The 27850-nt window shown below is 27.7% G+C and overlaps 1 protein-coding gene across 1 annotated transcript in view; it reads right to left on the minus strand.

Moving 5' to 3' along the window:
- LOC100209793 (polynucleotide 5'-hydroxyl-kinase NOL9) overlaps window positions 1–27850 on the minus strand; it is a 70801-nt gene that overhangs the window by 9610 nt on the left and 33341 nt on the right. The window contains exons 9-11 of the mRNA XM_065817140.1: window positions 20861–21023; window positions 20167–20247; window positions 15820–16000 (exon numbers count right to left, since the gene is read on the minus strand). Of these exons, the coding sequence (XP_065673212.1) occupies window positions 15820–16000; window positions 20167–20247; window positions 20861–21023 (425 nt within the window). The remainder of the gene's footprint in view (window positions 1–15819; window positions 16001–20166; window positions 20248–20860; window positions 21024–27850) is intronic.

The raw sequence follows: 27850 nt of genomic DNA on the forward strand, positions 1-27850 counted from the left end.
TTTTAAAACCTAAACTTGTTTTCAAGATTGTTTTGAAATTAAAAAATAAACCAATGTTTTTGAAATAGTAATGAACAAAAATAGCAATGCTAATAAATTAAAAAGATAAAAAAAAAATAACTGAAAGTTTTGACATTTACTACAAATGATTTACAAGTACTGAACCAGTTTCATTTTAAACATTTCATTTAGTTTAAAGCAAGCAATTTTTCACAGGCTATTTCTAGTGTAGGAATTTCACATTTCTTATTTCACATCTTAATTCACAGTCTATTTCTAGTGTAGGAATTTCATATTTCTTATTCCTTAGATTATTAAAACTTCTAGGGAAAATCTTTTAGAAAACCTTATATTTTATCTCATAAATATTCCAGGTTTTAGAGCATATCTCTTATTTCAGGTTCTAGAGAATTTTCATTAACAATAGTTTAATATTCTATCTCTCATACATGGATCTCTCTTGGGGGTAAGGCAAAGTACTTTTCTAAATTATCCCATAAATCTAATGACCACACTCTTCTTGTCATTTAAAAAAAAAAACAGATCAACTCACTGTTAAACATCTCTCATTTTGCCTTGTATAAAACACCATTGTCATATTTAAGCTGAAAAATCACATTGCAAATGTTATTGAACCTACTCTAGCTGTTAAGGTTGAGCCTCTGTTGCACTATTGTAAATGTAAACTTCTTCCTCTTTTTTTCAGCTGCTCAAGTGACCTATTATCATTTGTTCCATTAACCAAACCTTGGTTTTGTTTCAGTTGTCATTCACATCCTCAAAAATACTTAAAAAACTTTTCCCTCAAACATGCTTTGGAATTCTTTTTTATCTTCATGTTTTCTTGACAAAAATACCAAGCAACTTTACTTATAGATGAACCTTTTTTTATTCATTTATTTTATGTAAGAGCCCATTTTTACTAACTTTTTTTTAAAGTTTGAAATTTCTTATTCAAATCTTTATTTAAATGTATGCATTATTTTGAATCAAAGATATACTCATGAACTTGCTATTTCAGCTAAAAACAGACAAAAAAATAAATCTTGTTATTCAAAGTTGCTATCCAAAAACTATTAATAATTAATTATTATCAAAAACTAATTATATTTTATTGATAATAATCAATTAGACTCACATTACCCAAGAGACCCACAAATACTACCTCAGATAATACCTAAGGCCTACAGATAATTTTTAGTTTGAATAAAATTAATTCAGTTAAAATAAAATTAGTAAACTAACATAGTCGTAAAAGTATGTTAGTTGACTAATTTTATATGTGAGTCCCGAAACAGTAATTCTTTAACAGCCGAGTAAAATACAAATAAAATTTGTAATAGAATAATAATAACAATAATAAATGATACAAATATTAGTTTTTGATTTTTCAGAGTTTTTTTCATATTCAAGTTAAGTAGTATTTCTTGATTGAGCCATTCAAGTTTAGGAGCCTTTCTTATATTCGTTTATTTTATTTTTGAAAATGTTGATATTATCAGCATTAACAACCTCATTCCCTTTTTTCACAATCCTTTTTTTAAAGAAATGCCTTCTTGCTTCTGATATATAAATATTTGATTTGTGCAACCATTGATTATGATCTCTTATTTTTGGATATAAATTGTTTATTGGTGGGATCTCCAATTTACTTTATGAATATCTTTTTTTATTTTATAGTATTCTATTATATCCCCTATTTCTAATTGTTTTTCTAAAGTTGTAAATCTAAATTCATTTAGTCGCTGTTCATAGCACATTCCCATAAATAAGGGAATGTGCTATGAACAGCGACTTAAATGAAATAATTGAAATAATTCTTGTTGCTCTTTGTTGCACTTTTTCTATTTTACTTTTATCTTTTTCATGAAGGATTCCAAGTAGGCGAAGCATATTCCAAATGGAGAGGAACTAACAAACAATAGAGCAGTTTCATTAATTTTTTATCTATCTACTTAAAACAATGCTTTATTTGACCTAATATTCTGTTTGCTTTTCCTGTGATCATATTTACATGGCTTTGCTATTTTATATTGTTAGATATTAGGACACCTATATCTTGTTCCAAAGATGTTATTAAAATAGTACATTACCTTGCATTGGTTGCTAGTTTGCTCATATAATAGTTATAGTGTGGATTTTTTTTTTCCTATATGCATAACTTAAGATTTCAAAATTTCTTACTCCATTTACTAAGGTTAATTAAATCCTCTTGTAATACACAGTTGAGATTGATACGCATATATATATTTTTAAATTCTGATTCACTCCTAAAAAGGCTACAGAAAACCACTCTTGAGTTAGGAGTTACTAAAAAAAAAAATTGAGTTATAGAGTCCTTGCTCTATAACTCAATTTTTAAAACAGCTAACAGAAGACTTAAAGAGTTGTAGGTTGTATGAATCAGGAAAACACAAAGATGTGAGACAGTTCCATAGACTTGAAGTGTGAGGAAAAAAACTTAAGAAACAAAAGTTTTTAGAGCATGCAGGGACAGATAAAGTAAATGAATTAGACTTTGCTGAATGACGAATCAAGCAAGAATGAGTTATATTTGATAGAACTAGAGATGATAGCTCCTTCGAGCAGTAACCATAATAGTATTTGTAGAAAAGAGAAAGAGATGCAACTTTACGACGATGGGAAATAACCTCAAGCTTAGCAGATAGAGTGGGTCTAACTAGTTTACAATGCGTTTTTAAACCTTGTCTAGAAGAGAAAGAGCATCATTAAAAGAATCAGCCCAAATATCATAATAGTATTCCATACAGGAAAAAATAAAAGATTTATAGAGGTAGAAAATGGAATCAAGAGTAAGAAAATGGCAAGCACAATAAAGAGAAGCAACCTTAGCAGATGCTAATTTAGCAATCGATTGTATATATGATTTCCATGAAAGGTTAGTAAACAATAATCCAAGAAGACATAATGAAGAAGACTTGGTGAGAGGGTTGCCATTCATTAATTTAGGATTGTCAACAGTATTGCAAGGTTGTTTAGAGTAAATAACTTAGTTTTGTTGGAGTTAAAATTTACAAGCCACTGTGAGCCCCAATCTGTTAAAGTAGTGTGAAATATCAGATTCAAGATTGGCTGCCTGTTCTAAACGATTAAAAAAAGAAGATTATTTGTCAAGACAGGAGTATAAAGCTGACCTATCAGTAAAAAGATCTACTTTATATGTAGGACAAGAAGGAATAAAAGCTTCAAAACTGCCTGAGTCCAGGAGGTTACTTAGGAGGCACATTTTTTCAGCTGAGTGAGAAAAGACATCAGTCCGAGGACCGCCATAAAGAAAATCTCGAAAAGAACCCCAGTGAAATAATAGGGTGAGTCCGAAAATGAATAATGAGATGAAAGATTTAGAGATTATTGCATGGTCAGAACCACCTAAGGAGAAAAAGGAGAACAAGCTAGGATCAAAACACAAGCTAGATCTGAACACAAACTAGGATCAGATACTAGAAATGAAAAAGTTGTGAAGGCAAATGATTTGGGTTGTCAGGGAAATGAGTCAAAAGTGAGTAAGAGATTGAGAAATGCAGAAGTTATAGGCTTTAGTGCCATAAGGGTCAGTGGCATAAGAGCCAAGCCATTCAGTGTGATGAGAATTGAGTCACCAAAAACAACAATATTGGCAGAAAGGTATAGAAAACGGGCATGGTCAATTTGATCAGAAATTACATTTAAAAGAGTGCAGTCTTGGAAGAAGGAGAACAAAAAAGAACAAAAAAAAGGTGATAGAGTGAAGAGGTGCTAAGCGGTAGCACATAAATGAATAGTCATAGTATTTAAACCTGGTTTGATGACAAATAGGTGGATTGATGCGTATGTATACCCCTAAGCTAAGCATGACACTATTAGAGCCATTGTGAATCAAATGATAGTACCCATCAACACTCATATCTGAAGAAGGAATTGTGTGATTTAAAGTCTTATTAAGAGCAAGCAAGTCTGGTGAATTTTGTAATAGGCAAGATTCAACTGATGGAAAGTTGCTTTGCAGTCCACAAACATTTGTATTTTTTTATGTTTAATATTTTGAGTTACTTTTGGCATGATCTAAGTTTAAAGAAAACTTGACTTATTCATAGATAGAGCACAACCTCCTAAGCAATGGGCTTTGCAGATGTCTCAGTCCTGTTAATTAACCCTAAGTCTCCTTATATGGCCTTGACAACTCGCACTAAAGCATTAACAGGGATACCATCTATGCACAACATGACACAGTTAATACAATATTAATCTGGTATTTTGCAGCTGTTGATGGAATCAGCCTCTGAGTGCTACCAAAGATTTCAGGAAACTTTACTACCAGCTAGCCTCAGAACCATTTAACTGAGTTTTAGAGCTGTACCCTTATTAGGAGATAAAAGGAAGAGTTGCGTAGCCACTATCAGGGAGGCACAAGCAAAAACCTATGAGAAGAGTCAATAAGATCCAGCATTTATCATTCTAGGCAGAAAACAATGTAACACAGATTTACATTTATGTTAGCCTAATAGATGAAGAAGGGATTCCAGGCTGGTTAACAGAATTATTATGTTTACACCTTAACTCTTTGTCTAGGAAGCCTTTTATAAGACAGTAGTTGAATGCAGTTAACATCTGCCTAAAATGAGTATTTTTATTGAGATACCATCTCTAGCTTTTACTCAATCAAGAGTCCCAAGACAGAGGATATTTAGGTTGTAGTTTGTTTCTCCTAGCCTTTGCCTAAAAAAATACACCAGGCAAGGCAGCAGGGCATGGGACAGGTAGTACTGGGTTAAATGATACCTGTAGCAGGGTGCTCGTGATAACGCTGAACCTGAACTGACCTGAAGTAGTTAAAAGTAGTTACTTCCTGTAAACAGCTCTTTAAAATAGACATAATATTTTAGAAATACATTTGGAAAAGCAAAAATAAAAAAAATAAAAATTTCTTAATAAGTTGTCAACTTATCTAACTAACTTAGCAACTAGTTGTTAACTAGTTGCTAAGTTACTGAGCAGTTACTCACACTACATCAGAGATTTAAACAGAACACAAACATACATATAGAAACTTACAGATGAGTAAACACCGCACCAGAGGTTTAGACAGAACACAAATACATATAAAGTAAATTACAGGCAAGCTAACACACTAAGGCACCTCCTACTATGTAAAAGACACACACAAAAAAAAATTAATTAACCTTAGTAACATTTTCGTATTTCCTCAATTAACATTGTAACCTTGGTAACATTTTTGTTTTCCTTAATAATTTTTAAAATGCTAATTTATTTGTTTTTGTTTATGTGTGGATTTTCAAAATTTTAGTGTGAACTATGCATTTTATACTCTAGTTTAATACTTGGTCAATATATTATCTGGTTATTCAAAATAAATTAAATTCTGGTCGGAAAAATAGAAGTACTTCTTATAAAGCATGCTGTACAATAATTATTTGCTCCTTTTCTTTTGTCTGTTCTTGTCTGCTGAGTGGATTATAGTATTTAATTGAACTGGTGTTAATACATTTAGTGAAACTGAAAAAGATATCAAAATAAAACCATCTATGTAAGTAATTTTCCATATTTTTTGCCAGTCAACACAGTTGGTACATCTTTTTATAGATTTCTACTTGCCTTTCACCAGGAGTGTCAGAAATTTGAGTGTTATGTGGAGAGACAATAATCAATCAATAATCTCACATTTAACATCTCAGTGCCCATTGTTATTTTGCTCCAGAACATTATCTAGATGCTAATAGCCTAATTGGTTCATTTTTTCACAAAAATTAACAATAACTGGTTGCCCTCTATATATACAAGATTTAAAAAAACAAGTTTTAGTGGAACTTAAAGTTTCATGCCTATTGGCAATCATCAGTCATGAAGTACTTAAGATGATTGCTAATAGGCATGAAATTTTAAGTTCCATTAAAAATTATGTCATTTAAATTTTAAGTATGAAACACTTTGTTTTTGAAAAAAAAATATTTTTCTGAAATATTGAGCACTGCTACGATCAAGAGTTTTCTTTTTACTGAAAGTAACTAGTTAATGTAGTTAATGCCTGCCAAAATTTTGAATTACCCATCACTATTTTTAATCAAAAATATTGCATTCAGCAGAGTTCTTTCATATTCTAATCATTTTTCCTTATAGAGTTAAGTGTAGACTAGAAGTAATTTTCGTAAATAAAAGCATTATTGTAAGCTATTATTAAAAGCTATTATTAAATGTATTATTGTAAGCTAAAAATAACAGTTAAAAAAAATGAATAATAGTTAAAAAAGTATTTTTTAAAACAACAAAGTCTTGATAAATATAAAAAAAAATAATTTACAAATACTTTATTTACAAGTAATTTAAAAACCTTTGCTTTTAATGTAATGTAATTATTAAGATCTTATTTGTTACAGGAGCCAAAAAATTTGTACAGGAGCCTAAAAACCATTTTGAAAGAATTTTAAAGTACCGCATTGTAATTAAACTTAATTTTAATACTGATTTTAAAATTAAAAATTATTTAAACTAATATATCAAAAGTTATATATAGAATCTAAATTCGGTATTTGAAAAAAATTATATTTTCATGTAATTTATTTCTTAAAACAATCTTAAACTTTCATAATATTTTGTTTGTTTACCACAATTTACTTATTTAATTTTTATGTATTTAATGTAGTATTTTTATTAAAGATTTTAATCAACAATTTATAGATAGATTTTATCAGCTACTGATAAGATAAATGTAAATATAACTGATGTTTATAAATGTATTACGTCAAAAGAACTTTATACTTTTTGAATTAATAGGAAACAAAAAATTAATTAAATACATTTGTTAAAAGAAACAAAAACAATTTTTGTAAACAAAAACACTTCTTACTCTTTGTGTAAAATAAAATTTATAATATGCTTATTATAATATATGATGAAGACTCTTATGTTTTATGTAATATATGATGGAGTGACTTATGTTTTATGTATTATATGATGAAGAGACTTATGTTTTATGTAATATATGATGGAGAGACTTATGTTTAAGTAATATGATGGAGAGACTTATGTTTTATGTAATATATGATGGAGAGACTTATGTTTAAGTAATATATGATGGAGAGGCTTATGTTTTATGTATTATATGATGGAGAGACTTACGTTTTATGTAATATATGATGGAGAGACTTATGTTTTATGTAATATATGATGGAGAGACTTATGTTTAAGTAATATATGATGGAGAGACTTATGTTTTATGTAATGAATTAGTTAACAGATGATAAGAAAAAAAATTTCTTTAATGAAAATTGCTGAACTATTTTACATTCCTTACACTAAATTTAATTTTTTTAAATCATGTTTTTAAATTTTAATAAAAAAAAACTTTTATTAAATAATTTGTTTCTTTAAAAAATTCACAGTTGTGGTAAAAGCCTTTTTTTTACGAACTATTATTTCCTGAAACAATATTAAAAGATAATTTAAATATTCAAAAATAAAAATAAAAAATTTCGCCTAATGTAAAACTGCTGAACCCGTAAATCACCATTTACTTAAAATCTCTAAATAATTAAATCCTTAAATAAAGTTTGTCAAAAAATAAAATAGCTTTTTGATTAAACAATAAAACTTTTAAGTTTTTATTTAGGAAGTAATTTTTTAAATATGTTTACAGCCTCATATAATTTTCTTATGATCTAATTAGTAATAGAAAATGCAGAAAACAAACTTTGGCAGAGTGACTTTTAAAATTTTATTATCATTTATTACTTTTATTAGTATTATTTTATTTACTTTTCTTTTTAAATAAATAAATACATATGTTTACCCAAAGCTACTGTGTTTTCATTTTAAATAAATACATATGTTTACCCACAGCTACTGTGTTTTCATTTTAAATAAATACATATGTTTACCCACAGCTACTGTGTTTTCATTTTAAATAAATACATATGTTTACCCACAGCTACTGTGTTTTCATTTTAAATAAATACATATGTTTACCTACAGCTACTGTGTTTTGCCAGAATAGTGGATAAAGTTTGTCAAAACACTTGCTCAGCTGTGCAACAAATTATTATAAAAGTAAAACTTTTATATTAATGTTCAAGAGATTTTAATTTAACATTCAAGAATTTTCAGGTGGAATAGTTCACCATTCACCATTATGACCTTTTTGCAAAAAATTATTGCTTTTCTAAATATCATTCATTATTTATACAATGAGGGCTTAAATTTTTTGTTTATAAATTTTGTAGATGTAATAAAATGAAAAATGGCATACAAAACTCAAAATTGTCTTTTTTTTCTTCTGTTTTTGGTTTTTTTAGTTGAATTTTTCTAAACATCTTTTAATTTTATCAAGCAGCCAAAGGGTTAAATAATTTTTTCTTAAAAATAGTTGTGATTTTTCTTGTCATGGATAATATTTGGAAGTATGTTCCAAAGTTTAGGACCATAGTGGGATTATGCTCGATAACCAAAACAATTGCTGCATTTTGTTTCCTTTAATTTTAGTGTTCTTTCAGACATTGAGTAGTGAATTAAATTACATAATGACGTTGATGCTTCCAGAATAGTAGATTTGTGCATTATTAAAAGGACCTTGAAATATATTCTTTCTCTGATTTTCAGCCAATGCAATTTGTTAAATATCTGGTTGTTTACATGATTTTATATTCTAGTTTTAAATACCAGTCTTGCTGCACAATTTTGAACAGACTGCAGTGTTTTTAATAGTGACTTTTTAATTTCAAAGTAGAGGGAGTTGCAATAATCTAACTGTGCAAATATTAGATAACATACTATGGTGCACAAACCTTTTTGCAATAAGAATTTATTATTTTGGATATTTTGCTCAATATACAGCTATTCACGAAAGTTTAAACGATTGCTGAATTTTTATCAAGTATGTTTGGTTTTTGTTTAATAAAAAAAACTGTAAAATGATATCGAATTAATTTTTTTTATTTATTAAAAAAAAAATAATTAGCTTTAAAATAAATATGAAAATATTATAAAAATTTTAATATTTAGTTAAAAAAAAACAATTACAAAAAATCATTTAGGAAAAATAAGAAGCACAAAAGTTTAAACGAATTGCAACATTCGAACAAAAAATGAAAAAAAAAAGCAAAATTAATATTTAAAGTGTCCTCCTTTGTTTTTATAGCAAAGATAAACTCGTTTAACATTGATTCAACTAATTTCATGCACATCACGCGAGGTACCTCCAGCCAGTGCTCATTCAAAAGTTGCTTCAAATGCCTAGTTGATTGAATTTCATGGTATGTCAGTTGATTGTCAATTCAAGACCAAATATTTTCAATTGAGTTGAGATCTGGTGATCTAGGGCACCAGGGCATCACATTGAAATTTTTTTTCAAAAAATATTCTTTGATTGAGTGAGCTGTGTGAGCTGAAGCCCCGTCTTGTTGAAAGATGAACTTCTTGCTTCTGCTATACAAGTGTCTAATTGATGGAACTAAACACATTTCCAATGTGTTTTAGGTGTATTGATTAATTTGGTCTTCATACAGCTCACAGAAGCCTATACCTTTGTGAGAAAAACATTCCCAGATGCCAATCAAACCTCCACCGCCTTGTCGACGATGTTGCAAAAACCTGTCTGAATATTTCTCAGTTGCAAATCTTTTGACATTCTTCCCTTGCGGTTTACGACTTGAAAACTAGCTTCATCACTCCAAATAACTTTTGCCCGCTGTTCTACAGACCAGTCCAGCCTTTCTTTAGACCACACTTGTCATTTATGTTTATCCGTGATTGAAAGAATAGGTTTTCTAACAGCTATGTACGTTCCAATACCTTTGTCCAATAATGTTCGTCTCACAAGCTCTCTACTAACTTTTGAATTATTTTTTGACTCATTGAAGATTTGTGCAAGCTTTTTGTATCTGAGTCTGGGGTTTTCTCTGCTCATTCTGAATATACCACTTTTATCACGGTTGCTGAGTTTGGATGGTTTCCCAGTACGCGACATGTCGGAGACATCCTTGGTAAGTTCCCAGGTTTTGATGGTTTTTCGAACGCAATATTCAGAAACGTGAAGTATTTTGCCTATTTGAACGTTTGTGTAATTTTTTGCCCTTACCATACTTGCCACCTGATCTCACTAGAAACTGATTTTCGACCCAATTGCACGCAATTGAAATTAATTTGAAATTTACAATATTTCAAGTTGATTTTTAATGAATTAAAAGCTGCCTGATTTTGTTGTGATGAATTTTTTGATTGTAAACTACTCATTTTAACTTTATATATAAATAAAAAAAATTTTCGCACCGGATTTATTAATTAATTAGCAAATAATTGATCCTAAATAAAATCGTTTATACTTTTGTGACACCTCTTAATTTGTATCACCTACCTTTTAATGAAATTTCTGAGTAAACAGTCAAAACCTACTTTTTTTATTCTATTAACAAATAACTTATTTATCAAATTGGAAAAAAAATTATTTTGATATCTATTTTTGCTAGATTTTTATCCAAGAAAAACCGAAGATTAGATCTTAAAATTCTGTAATCGTTTAAACTTTTGCAAATAGGGGTATTGTAGCAGTTTTTAACAATCTTATTTATTTGTGTTTTTAAAGATAATTCATTGTCAAGTATCACCCCTAAACATTTTACTGAATTAACAAATCTAATGCATTCCTTGTTAATAAAAGTATCTTAAATAATATCTTTTTGAATGCTAGGTGGTGCCATAATTAATACTTTTGTTTTCGATTGGTTAATACATAAGAATAATTCACTTATCCATTCAGATATGTATTCAAGACATTTTTGTATATCTAGGACTAGTGCATTATATTGAGATGAATGAAGGAATGCTTTTAGAGTTAGATGATCATATGAGTATCCAAAATTTTTAACATTGATTATGTTCAGATATTTGTATAGTGGCCTCATATAGATATTAAAGAGTTTTGGACCCAGGACTGTAGCTTGTGGTGCTCCATAGTTTACATTTTGATTCGTGGAATATGAGTTGCCAATTTTAACTTTTTGTGTACGGTTAAATAAAAATGATTCGAACCACTTGTGAGCTGAGTCAATTATACCTATTTCACTGGTTAATAGTCCAAGTAGTTTTTGCTGATCTAAAGTGTCGAAGGCAACACTTAGATCAAGTAATATTAGTACTGAAGGTGTATGTTTATCAATGAGTTCAAATATATCATTGGTAAGCCTAAGTAAAAGTGTTTCAGTTAAGTGATGTTTTTTTTATCCATATTGATGTTCTATATGAAGATTGTTTGTTGTCATGTGGGAATCAAGACGATTGGAAGCTACTCTTTCTATTCTATGCTGGAATCGGATCACCAGGAGAACATTTTACTCCAAATGGCATGATGATTTTGTAAATTTCTTTGTATGTCATGGGATCAAAATTTCTTAAAAACTGACTATTATAATCTGATGTTTTTCTTTCTTTGGGATTTTTGAAAACCAGACCTTTTCTGATTTCTGATTTTAGTAAAATAATTATTTAAGTCTTTGATTTTCGATTTTTTTGTTTTTTATTATGTAAATTTTCTTTAGTGGTTTTATAATATTTTCCAGGCTTGTTTTTTTATAACCATTTTCTACAAAAACATCAACTAGAAATAATAATTCTGGTTCAATATTATTATCAGAGCATAAATGTAATGCCCAATGAACAAATGCTTTAAAAACTCCGTTTATAATTTTTGGATCATGGTGAGCTTGATTTAGACGTTAGTTATGGCATTTTTAAGGTTATAATGAGGTATAATTCTTGAGTTTTATCTAGTAGCTTGCCTGCCAATAAGAATAGATTTTTACTTGTAGTGTTTTTATTTAATAGGTTTGAGAAATATGTTCTTTTCTTTATATAAGCAATTATTGTCTTTTTCCTGAGGCATCTATATTCTTTTTTTGTCACTTTCATTTTTTGTTCTCCTAAACAATTTTTCTGCTTTTCTTCGTTTTTGCCTAAGTTGCATATATTCTCCATCAAACCGAGGAGTTTTGACTATTTTTACTCTTTTTATTTTCAAAAGTTTCTGCACAATCTCTTTCATTATTTGGTTATATATGGTCGTTTTGTCTTTCATATTTTCAGCTGATGATATTTCTGGTTTATTTCTTGATATTTCATTGTTAAAGGATTGTATGTCCACTTTTTTTAAATTTCTATATGTGATAGTTTGGTATAATTTTTTTTCTATTTTTTGTTCTACTTTAAAATCGATGAGAAAATGAGTGATCATTTTCTCATCGGTTTTAAAGTAGAACAAAATCTAAGTCTGTTACAGGGAGCATAACTACTGATATTTCATCTGGCTTGTTAATTACTATATCTAATATGTGTCCCATTTTTTGAGTTGGTTCTTTGACTTGTTGTGATTTAGTACATCTAGTATTTCTTTGAAGCTTTTGCTAAATAGTTCTAATCTAAGTGCATGTTTATATCACCCACAATTATGGATATGTTTTTGTGCCAAAAAACATATCCATAATTTTTTATCATTGCTGTTGCATTATTGATTTTAGAAGTCATCCATGTTTCTGTAATAAAAACTATGTCTGGATTCCGGTCAAGTATATGCTCCATTGCATCTGGAAATTTATTAGTAAGAAAGGGAACATTCCATAGAACTATGGTTTCTGAGACCCGATTTTTTGGCAGAAACCCATTATTTTTAAGTATTAAAAAAGATTTTTTTTATGAAGTACCTTAAAGTAAACTCTTTAAAGTTATAATAAACATGGTCAATTTTTAAAACAATAGCTTAGTTTGTTTGCAATATCTCAAGCTGAGAATATTTTTAACTTAATGAGTTAGTGTAAATTTAGCTGTTAATTTAATAATACATAACTTTTTAAATAATTAATATTTTTAATTTCTGTAAAGTGAATTATTTTTACACAAGTATATACTTTTTGAAAATATTTTATTGAATTAAAATATTGCATTATTATGTTATTTATATAAGCAATAAACCTGTAGAAGTTTTTCTTCCTCCATTACTTTTTTCAAAACTTTAAATTTACTTTTAAAAAAATCTCCGTATTTCTCCAAAAATATTTTTACTTGATTGAATTTTGTTAATGTTCAGAAATATATTCCAATTTTCAAAACTTGCACCAAGCTGCCCCAAGTAAAAATATCTTCGTTTGTTTGCAGTGATGTGCCATTTCCAATACAAGGATTTATGGATGGATGGGAATAGAACAGGATGGCCGGAATAGAACAAGGATGGCCCGAATAGAACAATAAAAATGAGAAAAACTCAAATGTTTTTGAGCACGTCATTCAAATAGTTGGAAATGATATAACAGTAGCTATAAGCAATAGTATTCAAAAGAAAATTTATCGTTGGTGCAATTTTTTTGACTAAAAAGGATTAGAAAGTCAAAGAACAAAGGGCCAATTTAAAAGTAAAAATTCCATCAAGATTTTCTGGACGACCAAGTTTATCATACAACAAAAAATCAGATTGGGCCAAAAGATTGGAAGCATCAGAGTTATGTCAGAATAAATTGCACAAAACATTACTTAAATTGCAAGCACCATGTTTGGCATGTCAGCAAAAGACATATGATTTAACATTGGTTCTATAAGAATTGAACAGAAGTTTATCCATCAAAGGTCAACAAAATTTGAAAAAACTATATTTTTGCCAAAAAAAGAAACACTATGTTATACAGTGGAAGAAGCATTAGAAATAATTTTTGATTCTAATTTAACAACAATATCAAAACATTAGCAAAGGCGCTGTTATCAAAATTGTAATTTGTACCCTGATTACAAAGAGATTTGGAAATGTAAATTGGCATGTAGAACGAATGGTATATCTGTCATGGTTTGAACTCAGATGATAAGATCTTATGGAGCAATTACACTCCTCAATCTGTGCGGTTTTAAGTAAAAAACACGATATTGGCGGACAAGTAGATAAGTTAGAGCTAATAACAATTTTTTCTAATAATAAAAAAATTTAAATCAGCTTATTTTATTTATGACTCAAGTTGATAACAATATTTTAAATATATTAAATGGATTAAATTAAAAACAAGCTTGTCCGAGCTACTCCCAATGATTTTGTTAAACTGCAGGAATTCAATACCACAGAATCATTGAAACCTAAATCTAATACTTTACATGGCATTAGTCTATGCTTAGTATATGCTTGGAAACAATTTTTTAAAATTATCGTCCATATATCATATAGATATAATTTGTGTAAATGACTCTTGGTACTTATAATAAGAAAATTGTTTTATGTAAAAAAAAAAGAAATACAACAATGGTTCTTTAAAAGTTTACACCTTTACGTGGATAAACCAAAAGTAGGTGGCTTTGGTATTACTAACGATGGCAATACTGCACGCTGAGCATTTGAAAATGTTGAAAAATTTGCCGAAATAACTAATGTGGATGAAGACTTTGTTAAAAAGTTCAAATTCATTTTTATGTCCATCTCTTGCTAGTTAACGTAAATTAAAAAGAGTATAGGGCCAAGGATAGAACCTTGAGGAACCCCGGAAGTTACAGTATAAGAATAAGAGTGTTGTCCATCGAGGACAACTTTTATGCTACGATTTTGGAATGGAAGGATTCAATGATCTTAAAGATGTTGCCGGATACACCATAAGAAGAAAGCTTATGAGAAGACCAGCATGCCAAACTTTATCAAAAGCTTTTGAAATGTCAAGAGCGATGGCCTTTACCTCTCCACCTTCATCTAATGCACGATAAAATACCTGTCAGTTATTACTGTTAGTAATCAGCTGTAGAACGAGAAGATCGAAATCCATATTGATGGTCAGAAAGTAAGTTATTAGATTCAACATGAGAAATTAAGTGTTTGTTAATTAAAGATTCAAAAACCTTGCTTATGATAGGAAGAAGACTAATGGGACGGTAGTTAGACGAGTCAGATCGCTCTCCAGAATTTTTGAAGATAGGGATAACAGATGCCGCTTTCATAGACGACAGCTCCGGAGAACACTTCTGCAAGACAATAACAGGTATGTTTTCCGGGCCACAAGCTGTAGAAAAGTCTAGGCAGGAAATCACTTTAGATACAGATGCTGGAGTGATATGAATGTCAAGCAATGGATCAACCTGTTTGTTGGCAATATCAGGTAGAACACAACTAGTGGAATCAAGAGATAATATTGATGAAAAGTTTTTAGCAAACAATTCGGCTTTGTCTTTAGGTGAGGTGACAAAGTCTGAACCATACAAGAGAGGTGGAATTATAGATTTGCCCATATTATTGATATTATTAAAGTATCTCAAGGAGAGACAAGAGCCTAATTTTTGAGATGAGATACCAGATTTCATGACCTGAGAATAGCGGGTTTTGGCATTAGACAAAACCTTTTTACAATTGTTTCTAGCAGTAATAAATAGATGTCTGTTTTCTGGATATATATATATATATATATATATATATATATATATATATATATATATATATATATATATATATATATATATATATATTTATATATATATATATATATATATATATATATATATAATTTTTAAAAATAACACAATGTTTTTAGTTCTTGACATGTTTCGTAAAATTTTAGCGAGCTACCGCCTTTTTGCAGTGGATTATCTCCGGGTCAAGATTTATTACATATTATTATTACCTGAAATTAGTCATATTTAACTCTATTTTTATATAATTCTTAAATAAATAAAAAAGGCTAGAACTGCAGATAAAAATTTATATATATATATATATATATATATATATATATATATATATATATATATATATATATATATATATATATATATGTATATATACACGAAACACATTTTTTAACTCACATTTTGATGCATGACATGTAGAGCTAGATATTTCCATTTAACCACATATGGCAAAAGCTTAGACAACAAAGGAGGAGACCACAGTAAGTTTGATTGTCCATGACATTTAAAGTCTTTTTCATACATAGTGCAAAAATAGGCAGCTGTTGTTTCATTTCTTGTGGTTGCAGATTTATTCACACTGCAATATAAACATTAATGCATAAAAAAGCAAACTTGAAAACAAAAATTGAAAGAAACTGATAAACTGTGTAAAAATAGAAACAAATAAATAACTATGACAAAAATGCTTATAAAATAAAATATAAAAATTAAGCAAAAACAGAAAAATATGAAAGAAAAAAAAAAATAATAAATACACATAATAAAACATTGATTATTAAATAGAATCTTGGCCACCTATAATAACAGGCTTTGACAACATGCAATAAAGTTGCTTGACTGAAGGCTGATTCATAACACTGTGTTTACATTTTCATCTATAAACTTTAGATGAAAGTTGTTGTTTGCGAATGTTTTAAATTCGATTGGTTTGTTTATTAGATTTTGCAACTTCAAGGCGTAAAAGTAAACTACTAGAATATTGACGAACTAATGAAAAGACATAATAACAGTCAAAACCTTTAAAATGTTTAAAATCCGGTCTACCTCTTTGTCAAACTATCACTCAACTGTAATAAAAATATTAATTTATAAATTACTAAAGATTTCAGAGGAGAAAAAAAGATAGATTAATACTACCCCAAGAATTTTATTGTTTCAGACTCTACAACAGTAATGTATGTTGACCGCATAGGCCAGATGATGCACCTTTTGAAACCAAATATGGGAAGCAATGACCATTAAACCCACCATCTATTTTTAAAAAAATTCATCAAATGGTTTACCCGCACTAGTAAAGCAAGTAAAGTTTGAAAAACTGTAACTTCAAGCGTTTTTCAAAATATTTTACAAGAAGTTAAAACTTTATTTAAAAGAGGTTGAACATATATTTAATAATATTCAATCTGTGTGATAACAACGTTATTGTTTTCAAGTGATCAATTATCAAGTGATAACAACGATGTTATGGTTTTCCAGCTTAATGAAAAAAGTTTACACATACAATTAAAAATGTACAAACTTGGCGTTCAGTTAATTTGTTTAAAAGTTTTCTATGACTATTCATTTCTAGCTTACTAAGCTAGAAATGAATAATCATAGAAAACTTTTAAACAAATTAACTGAACTATAATGGCACAACTATAATGGCACAACCATAATGGTATACTTCTACCATAATGGCACAACTTTTGACATTTTACTTTTAACTGCAAACTAATTAAAATTATTAAAAACAAAATCAGCTTTATTTGAAGAGGCTAAATTTTGAAAGAATAAAGAAAGTTTGCAACAGTCAAAAATTCTAAATTGCCAAGTAATCAGACTTAAAATGATTGACCTCAAAAATAAGTTCAATTTAGGACCTAAATTTCATAAAAATTCATAATATTTTTATCAATTTAGATCCATTGAAAAGAATTTCCATACTTTTAAACGATGAGTTTTATATTAAAGCTTATTTACTTTACCAAAGAAGTGCTTTGTTTTATAATGTGTAACCTACCCTGAAAAGTTAGATAAAATAATTTTATCATCTAAGATTAAATGTCTTTTTAGAGGTCCAGAATTTATACGTAGAGATCAACCTGTTGCTGAGCTCAACCTGTTGCTGAGCTTAACGTATTGCAAATCTTTCCTTTGAATTTTAGTTTGCTTTATGTCAACTAATTACTGATACAATAAAAATTATTGTTAATAGTAAGACACTGGCAATAATTACTGATGGTAATCGCATAAATCAACGATTTTTGAAATGTTTAAAACAGTTGATAGTAAACAATGGTTAACAACATCTAGTATATATTATATAATTATGTGCATCTCTTAAAATCTATGTGAAACAATTGGTTGAAAGAAAAGGCTGACGAACTTCAATTTTTGCACAATGGAGAACTGACTTAAGCTAAGTTGAGTGATTTGTACAAACTTTATACAAAACTGAGTGCAATAGTCTTTTTAAACTCTCTAAACTTACAGCAAAATAAATTTATCCAAAACCAATAGAGACAGTCTGTCAAGTTTTGTTTGTTTGTATTTTGCAAAGAAACAATAGCTTCCATTAGAATGCATCCAGAGATTGATAATATAAAGCATTTGAAGGTACTGCTGTATTTATTGAAAAAATTATTTCTTTTCAAATAATTTTTTAATGTGGACAAATTCACTAAATATTTATTCAACAGTTACAACAGCTACAAGATGCTGCTGTCAAATTTATAAAACCAAAAGATAGAAACGTTGTTGAGTAATAGAGCAAAGTATGTTTTAATAGTTTGGTTTTAAACAGATCCACTTGCAAATGCTTCTTCTAAACTTCAACAGGAATCTGTCACTTAAAAAAGGTACTACAATTATAAATGCTAAATCTGCAACAGAAAAAATACATAATCAACATACTAAATTGATATTACAACTTGACATTCTTGTTAATAGTATTGATGATCATACTAGTGATATGTTGTAGAGATTAGACTTCTAATGATGAAAAAGAACTGATAGGTAATACACATGATCTTGAAAGCTCAGCTAAACCAACATTAGTGACTGTAGTTTACATAGCTGGCTATGTGCAAAAAAGAGAAATAAAAATTTATGATGACACAATAAATTATTATAATCAATATAGAGGTTATCTGAATAGTTTAAACAGAAGATTGAAGTCATTTTTAATTCTCTCTAATGGTCAATTTTTTGCTTTTTATTTTTAGATGCTACTCTATGCTACTTTATACTTTCTCTTTATGCAAAACATTTTATGTTACAGTTCATAGTAGCTAAGTACAAACTTTAAATAACAAAAAAAAAGCAGAATCTATTCTAATATTTTGCAAAAGAATTACGCGCTAATTACCACTCCTAGCAGCAAAAAATTTAAAACTAAAATACAAGAAATCTTTTAAATCATAATTTAACTGAAAACTAGTTTTGAAAATTATTATGATATTTTCTTGTTATTTTTATTTCTTCTACCTATACCTATACCTTCTACCTTCCTTTATGTCTCTCAATGTATTTGGTTTTGTAAATATTTACCCTCTTGAGATATTTTGATAAAACTTTTTTTGTATGAATCGAATTTTTGTTGGTGTTTTATATTGTTGGTGATTTTCATTGTTACTTTTTTTTAGCTATGTTCTGTAAGCAAAAAAAAGGTTGTATTTAAAAAAATATAGTTATGTTTCTACTATATAGTCATATACATTGTTATGGTTCTGCTTGTTATTGATAATATTAAATTGACATTCTCAATGAAATTTGAAAAACAAAAAATATAATTATCTTTTAAGAACTTTTAAATTTCCTTTGTATTTTTGTTTTTATTAAAGATTTCAATAGAAAACATATACTATTAGACCCTAACTTAAAAAAAAATATACCAATAAATGGAATAAAAGTTTATTTGGCCTTCATTTTTTTTGGTGTTTTGTGCGATGTCAATGCCTGTTATTATAGAAGCCGTGAATTGAATTAAATGATAGGATATTGTGAAATTTGCTTTTTGTTATATCAAGGAAGAATTAAGCAAACATAATTCACATGAGATGAATGCTCCATTTAGAGATCCAAAACTTTTACAAACTTGAAAAAATTAATGTCATTTATTCCTGTAGAATTTATTGTATTGAAAAAAAAAATTCTCATAAAATTCTTTAACTAAAACATTGAAAAAAAAAGTAGTTTAACAAAAAATAAATCAACACAGTCAACACACATAAACATAAATATTGTAATAAATTACATAATAATGTTGACAAATTACATACTTATGTTGATAAATTACATAATAATGTTGATAAATTACATAATAATGTTGATAAATTATGTAATAATGATGATAAATTACATAATAATGTTGATAAATTATATAATAATGTTGATAAATTAGATAATAATGTTGATAAAAATTAACTTATTGTTATACAACATACAAACATAACATACATAAAAAGTAATATAGAAACTTCAAAAACTTTGCATTTACAAATAAAATAAATTAAACAAATTAGCCGAAGACATAAGCTAATAATAATAATAATAATAATAATAATGATATTAATAATAACAACAATAAGAATAACAACAACAATAATAATAACAACAACAACAACAACAACAACAACAACAACAACAACAATAACAACAATAACAACAATAACAACAACAACAACAACAAAACAGCAATAACAACAAAAAATTACATTATGAGTTATGACAAATTACATTATAAGTTATGAATCAACAAACCTAAAACTTCCCTTCTTGTTATTTAAAGAATTTAAGTGAATAAACTTGCATTCGTTACCATGGTTACAATTACTTGCTAAACTAAAAATGAAAACATTTCTTTAACTATTATTTCAAATCAAAGAGATTAGGATCAACTTATATTTGATCAAAGCTGCATCCAAAAGATGCAGCTTTGATCAAAAATCAAAAATCAAAAATCAAAAATTTTGATCTGCCAAAAAAAAGGATCTGGATCTAATCTAGGATCTATTTAAAATAACCGAGAGCTGTAGATCTGAAATTTTTTTTTTGTTAAATTGGTCTCTACCAAAAGCTTTATTAATAAATTATCAAGAAACTTGATGTGCACAAGTGTTAAATGCAAATCACAATTTCAAAAACAAGTTATTGTAAAGTTTATGTTTATGATCCATAAATCGCATCAGTAATCATTTGTTATTATTTAACTAAATAGATCAGGACCCTGAATTCATATCCATATGAGAAAATATTAGGATATAAACCTTGGATCTGAATTCATTTAAAAACATATTGTAATATGGAAGCTGATTCTATATTCTTAATAAAAATAGGTAGGTTCAGTTCCTGTTTAACAAATTATATACCACAAGAAATTTAAATTAAAAACCATTATATAATTGATTTAAAACTAATTAATTGTAATTTAAGTCATTAGAAATGAAAAAACAACCTTTTATAATTTGGATCAATACACCAGCCCCTCTGCTGACCAACAAAATCTGAATTTAATTTTACAAGTAAATTACGCGATGTGTATTCAGCTGAATCAATCTGAATAATATATTTTGGTGAAGCTATCCGAATGCAGTCTATCAGTAAAGCAAGACCTAAACCTTTCAAATAAAATGAAAAATTTTCAAATATTTGAAATTTTAAATTGAATGAATAAAAATATTCAAATTAAAAAAGTTACAGAAAAAAAATTATTATTATTTATTAACATGTACAAATGCAAAACACACAAATCAATATATAAAGAAAAATATTTCACACTTTTTTTTTTTAGTTTTAAAAAGCATTTAGCCAATAAAATAATTGATTTTTACTATAGCATATACAATAAGAGTATACAAGCTTTCTATTTTAGTTTGAACTATTCACAGGTCTTATTAAAAATTATACTGACAAATGCAAAAACTTAAATTTAGTTATTGCTACATATAAAAAATTCAATTATTTTTAAATCAAAAAATACTAAATATACAAAATATTTTATTAGATATATATAAAATTTATACATTTATAGTAATACTATATATATATATATATATATATATATATATAATATATATATATATATATATATATATATATATATATATATATATATATATATATATATATATATATATATATATATTAGGGTAGGTCAATTTTAGCTTTCATTTTTTGAACTTTGAGTTGCGTAATGTTGCAGTTACTGTGTCTAGGTTAGAAATGAGGTTTTGCCAAATCTCAAGTATCCTGGTTTAAAAATAGTTTGCGGATTTAAATTTCAAGTCTTAATTTTGGACTAGTTTTGTTATATTGTCAATTTCAAATGTTGAAATATTTTATTTTAAGTCTAGTAAGTTCGTTTTAAAATAACTCATTTCAAATTTATAAAGTAACCAATAAATAATTTCTCATAAAGAGCAATTGTTTTAAGAATGCGGTAGTCGTGTAGTGGTAAGAGCGCTCGCTTTGTAAGCGAGAGGTTCGGCTCCCACCACGTCCCTGGAAGTACCGCGCTCAACTTAGTTTCTCAGTGCAGCGGCCTTGCTCGGCAAGGTTCGTGTTTCGGAGTTAAAGAGTTGAGAGAGTGTTGCACCACAAATAACGACTAAAAAAAAAAAAAAAAATGAGTATCCTCCTCGACTGTAGTGGCCCCCCTCGGGCCTTGAGGAGGTGAATAATCTAAAAAAAAAAAAAAAAGAAGCCAATAAATTTTCGCTAAATTGTTTACACGCATTTAAATTTAAATTCTGAAAATCTTATTTGTATGTAACAGTTCTTGTTTGTATTTAAAAGTATTGTATCTTGTTTGTATTTAAAAGTTGGTTTTAAAATTAAATATAAAGTACTTAAAAGTAGGTTCAAATAAAAATTGCAAATTAAAGAAATCTTTTAATATCAAAGGTAAATACTTATGATTATTTTATTTAGAGTAATGTTTTTACCTATTTATATTAAATAGTTTTTATATAACATAAGTTTTGTTTTGCAACTTCTGAAGTAGATTAAAATATAAAACTTTTCGAAGGAACTAATGGTTTTACTCAATTCCTGAGGGGGCCATGGGCCCCCAAATTTTTTCAAAAAGCTTTTATTTCTTTATTTTTTAACAAAGCAGGTTTTTAATAGTAAGTTTTGATATTTTAGGTTTTTTTAGTGACCCCCACTAAAAAGTCACGCTGTTGCCGATGACTCTAAGTGTTATACTTTTATACAGTTTACATATAAAATTAGTCCACGAAAATGCCAAAAGTAAAGGCTACAATTACACGGATGAAAAGTAAAAAAAAATATTGTGGTGGCCCATGTGAATTATCAATGACAGATCCAAGCACTTTTAGACAGGTTATTCAGTACTTACTATCTTATTCAATCCAAATGCAGATATTGTATTAGTGACTCAGCAAATAAGCAAAAAAATATATAAAATCAATTTGGGCTACAGTAAACCCAAGTTTACTCTTATAACGAACAAATCTATTAATAGGAAAGTTAGAGATCTTCTCGTACCTTGTTAAGGATAATAATTACAAGCACGGAAAAGCAAGCGCTAAAAGAAATCTTGATGCAAACTTAGACAAACTTTTTGATATTTCTGTGTGTTCCTGTTCATTAGATGTGTTTCCCTGTAGTGACAGAAAAGTTTCATGTAATAAAAAAAATTGCATTGAAGAACATATTGTATGCCTTTGCTCTCAAAGTAATAAAGTACCTCTTGAAGACAGAGCTTATCTTCATGATCAGAGGGGAAAAGTTGGTCCAAAAGGTGTATATCAAATTTCTTCCGTTGATAGATTATCTGTCAAAAGGATTCAAAGACTTGATAAAGAACGACAAAAATATCTCATAAGCTAGTTGGTGAAGATGAATCCCTCATACCACATGTAAACTTAATTGAAGAAACAAGTGGTTTAACCATTACGGAGGTAAATATTTTATAAATACCTGAAATATTTGTAGTAGATGAAACAAAAAGCATTTTATTTTATTAACTTTTTTTAGGATGAAGGTGAATGGAAACAAATAAATAATCCTATTAGAAAATACAACTTGGTTAAACCTCCAAGATTTGCAATTGAACTACTCAGAAACGAGTGTTCATCAAATGTAGGGGCAGCCCTTGCAAATGCTTTACTACATGACATAAAATATCTTCTGAAAAATGATGTTGATATAAATGATATTTTGATTGGCAAATGCAAATTTGATAGGGCCAAGTCAAAAGTAAAAATTGTTAGTGAAGATCTGGACTCAGAACAAAAAAAACAGTTAATTTGGGGTTGATAGCAAGCTCGATCAGATAACTAAAACAAGTTAAGTAATAAACTCACCTCAAGGAAAAGTACTAAAGAAATGCATTGAACCTGAACATCACCTTACATTTACTTATGAAGATTAAAAATCAAGTGGAAATTATTTGACTCATAGGACAATTCCTGTCACTGGTGCTGCAGGCTTGGTTCTTGCTACCGAATCATTCAGTGTTTTACAAGAATATAACAGTTTGGAAAGTAAACAAGCTGTTCTTCTTGATAATACTGCTACCAATACTGGACCAATAAGTGGCTTAGTGGTAAAACTAGAAGAGTTTTTAAAAAGAAAACTACATCTAATTGGATGTGCCTTACATCAAAATGAACTTCTATTACTAGTTCTTTTTGTGAAACTTTATGGTGACAACTGGGACAAGAAGCTTCAGTGGTCTACTTGGCAAAAGATGTGCTGAAAATATACAGGATAGAAACCAAGTTTAGTTTGAATGTATTGAAAACCCAATTGTAAATAGATATATTCCAGAAGAAATACTATTAGACCTTAGTCACGATCAAACACTTTTATTTGAATATTGCAAAGGAATAGGCATTGATAAAGTTTCTGATAAACTGCTTAGCCATGCAAAGTGGCTAACTCAAGCTATTTGCCTTCTCTGTTTGTATACTAGAGACAATCAACCAACCATTTCTTTAAAAAAACTTGTATGTTTTATTGTTCAGGTTTACGCTCCGGCATGGTTCGAAAAAAAAAAATCTTCAAAATTTCACGAATCCCTGCGCCTTATTTTTTCTACTATTACTATAATGAATAATCTCCACTTTGATGATGTTAAACATATTGTTAAAAAAAACATTAAAAACGATGCATTGTGCCTAAAACCTGAAAATATTCTTTATGCCATGCTAAAAGATAATGACAGCAATATACCAAACTTTGGTTTTCAAATCCTACTGGCTCTAAGGCAAAGGTATTTTTTTATAGTTAACTAAAATTAGTTTTGAAAAAAATGATACATTAAATGTGATAATTGGCTTAATTTATATTTATTGAGTAAACAACAAAAGTATGGGAGTAAATTTGAAGAAAATTCTGGAAATTAATTTTAATGCTAATCATTGGTATGAGTTGGTTGGTATCAGCATTACTAAATTTACGGAGCCCTCAACAACACAACATTTTTCAATTGAGCAAATCAAATATATGATTGACAATAATGTTAAACCTGAAATCCCCAACTTTTCATCTCACTATATATATATATACATATATATATATATATATATATATATATATATATATATATATATATATATATATATACATATATATATATATATATATATGTATATGTATGTGTATGCTTATGTATATATTCATATATATATATATATATATATATATATATATATATATATATATATATATATATATATGTATATATGCGGTAGTGGTGTAGTGGTAAAGCGCTCGCTTCGTAAGCGAGAGGTTCCGAGTTTGATCCCCACCACGTCCCTGGTAGTACCGCGCTCAACTTGTTTCACTGTGCAACAGCCTTGCTTGTCATGGTTCGAGTTTCGGAGTTATAGAGTTGAGAGAGGGTTATAACCACTATTAAGTAGCCTTCTCATCTGTAGTGGCCTTCTCGGCCTTGAGGAGGCGAATAACAAAAAAACATATATATATGTATATGTGTATGTATATGTGTATGTATATGTATATGTATATATACATATATATATATATATATATATATATATATATATATATATATATATATATATATATATATATATATATATATATATATTTTATTGAATTATATTTAAAAAAAAAGTTCAAGCCTGAAGAAAGAAGAGTTTCTAAGTTATCAAAATCAAATTAATGCATTGTGAGTGAGCAACATTGACAATAGATCACCTATAATTTAAGAATGTTTACCCCATAAGAATGTTTACCCCAGAAGAATGTTAACCCAATAATGATTACCCCAATGTTTACCCTGAAGAATGTTTATCCAAGAATGTGAACTCCAGAATTGTTTAACATATAAATCAGCATTAGAACCAGACATTTAAAAAAAAAAAAAAAAGAAAAAACAAGAACCAGACAATAAAGAAATATATTTAAAAATATAAGAACTGATACAGCTATAAAAATGACGAACATTAAATGCAGGGAGAAAAAGTATAAATGATAATAACTTAAGTCATCATCATTTATACTTGATGAAACTTTCAAATGGCAGTCATGATTGTTATCTTTCTTTTAAATTTCCTTAATATTATTTCTAACAATAACTAAACATGTTAGAAATAAGAGCATTTGAGCTATTTTGAATGAAATGGTTTGTGTATAAAAAACAACTACTGGGTAAAAAATATTTAAAATTTCTGCAAAGATTAGAAATTTACTTATTATTATTACCAATACTATATATATATTTATATATATATATATATATATATATATATATATATATATATATATATATATACATATATATATATATATATATATATATATATATATATAAATATACATATATATATATATATATATATATATATATATATATATATATATATATATATATATATATATATATATAGTATATATATATATATATATATATATATATATATATATATATATATATATATATATATATATATATATATATATATATATATATATATATATATAGCACATATTTAACCAAAAATATATTTATTAAATGAAGGCAGTTTACATTACATTGTTACATGCATGAAAGAAAAACATGTTAATTTAACATCTTAATGTTAAGAAATTATGTAAGAAAAAAGGAAATATATTATGGTTTATGTGCTTTGAAATGCGACATAATAAAGCACAACGCACCCACAGTTTCAAATTTTTTGTACTTTTTGAACAGTCCAGCCCAAGAAAATGCCCGGTCAGCCTCAACATTTGTCGGTTTCAAAATCATTAGAAATAAATAAGCACTTTCTAAATAATTGCATTGTGTACAACCATTTTCAAGTAGTATCATTTCTTTTTAAATTTATGACAACAATGTCACATGTTATCATAAATTTAAAAAGTGTCATAATGGCTAAAGTAGTGTCATTTCTTTTTAAATTTATGATAACAATGTCACATGTCTTTGATGGTTCGTATGTATTCATGCATACAAATCATCAAAGCTGCAAAATATTACACTGTTTGTTTTATTGTGAGCATCTTTTAATTTTGTAAGCATAAAATGAATCTCAGCGACAAACAGGCTTCAACCATTGCTTTAATGAGAACTCAAGTTGTAATAATCTCTGATAATATTGTTCATTACGTGACAGAGCTATAGAATCATCTTGGACTAAATAAATATCAATTAATGATTTTTGTATACAGTTTTACTTTGTAAAATAGTTTAAGCATTAACAGTTGTTCCACCATGTCTTGAAGTCCATTATTAAAGAGAGTTGTTTTCCAAATTCAGCCTTAATATATTTTGTTTGACCACCTACCAAGAAAGATATTAAGATATCGTTCTTGGTAGGTGGTCTAAATATTAGTATCAATTTGTGTATTTTTTTTTATGACTGGCCCATAATGAAATTCATTTAGTTCAATTTTAGGTCTTACATTTTCATGATTGTAGCCCAGTAAATCTTTCTCAATTTCCTCATTTTCGAATGAATGAAACTGTAAGAAAATTCATTGTCAAATTCTGATTTGCAATGAATTCTTTCTTTTTATTAAAAACATCATTTACAGCAAGTTGTATGCCATGGCCATAACATAATTAAAAATACATTAATTTTAACAAAACTTGTATGACATTTAATAATGATATTTGATAATAATGAAATGGGTCAGTAATTACTCCTTTATAATAAGTGATTTGATCCAAAGCTTGTTATATTCTGGTATTTTTGGCTCCATTTTAAAAACAGATTGAAAATACTTATTTAGAGTATAATACTTTGAGGTCTTCTCTGATGATTCTCTGATCTTTCTTCTTTGATGATACTCTGTGTTTGATCACAGGTTTTACTATTTATATAAATATGCAGTTTAGCAGAACTAATTGTTTAAGAAAACTAATTGATATCGAATAAGAAAACTAATGATAAGTTAATAATCGGCACAAATAACTTTATATAGAACACTCTGAAGTTTCACATCTTTT

This window comes from Hydra vulgaris, chromosome 14, assembly GCF_038396675.1.
Source record: "Hydra vulgaris chromosome 14, alternate assembly HydraT2T_AEP".
NCBI lineage: Eukaryota > Metazoa > Cnidaria > Hydrozoa > Anthoathecata > Hydridae > Hydra > Hydra vulgaris.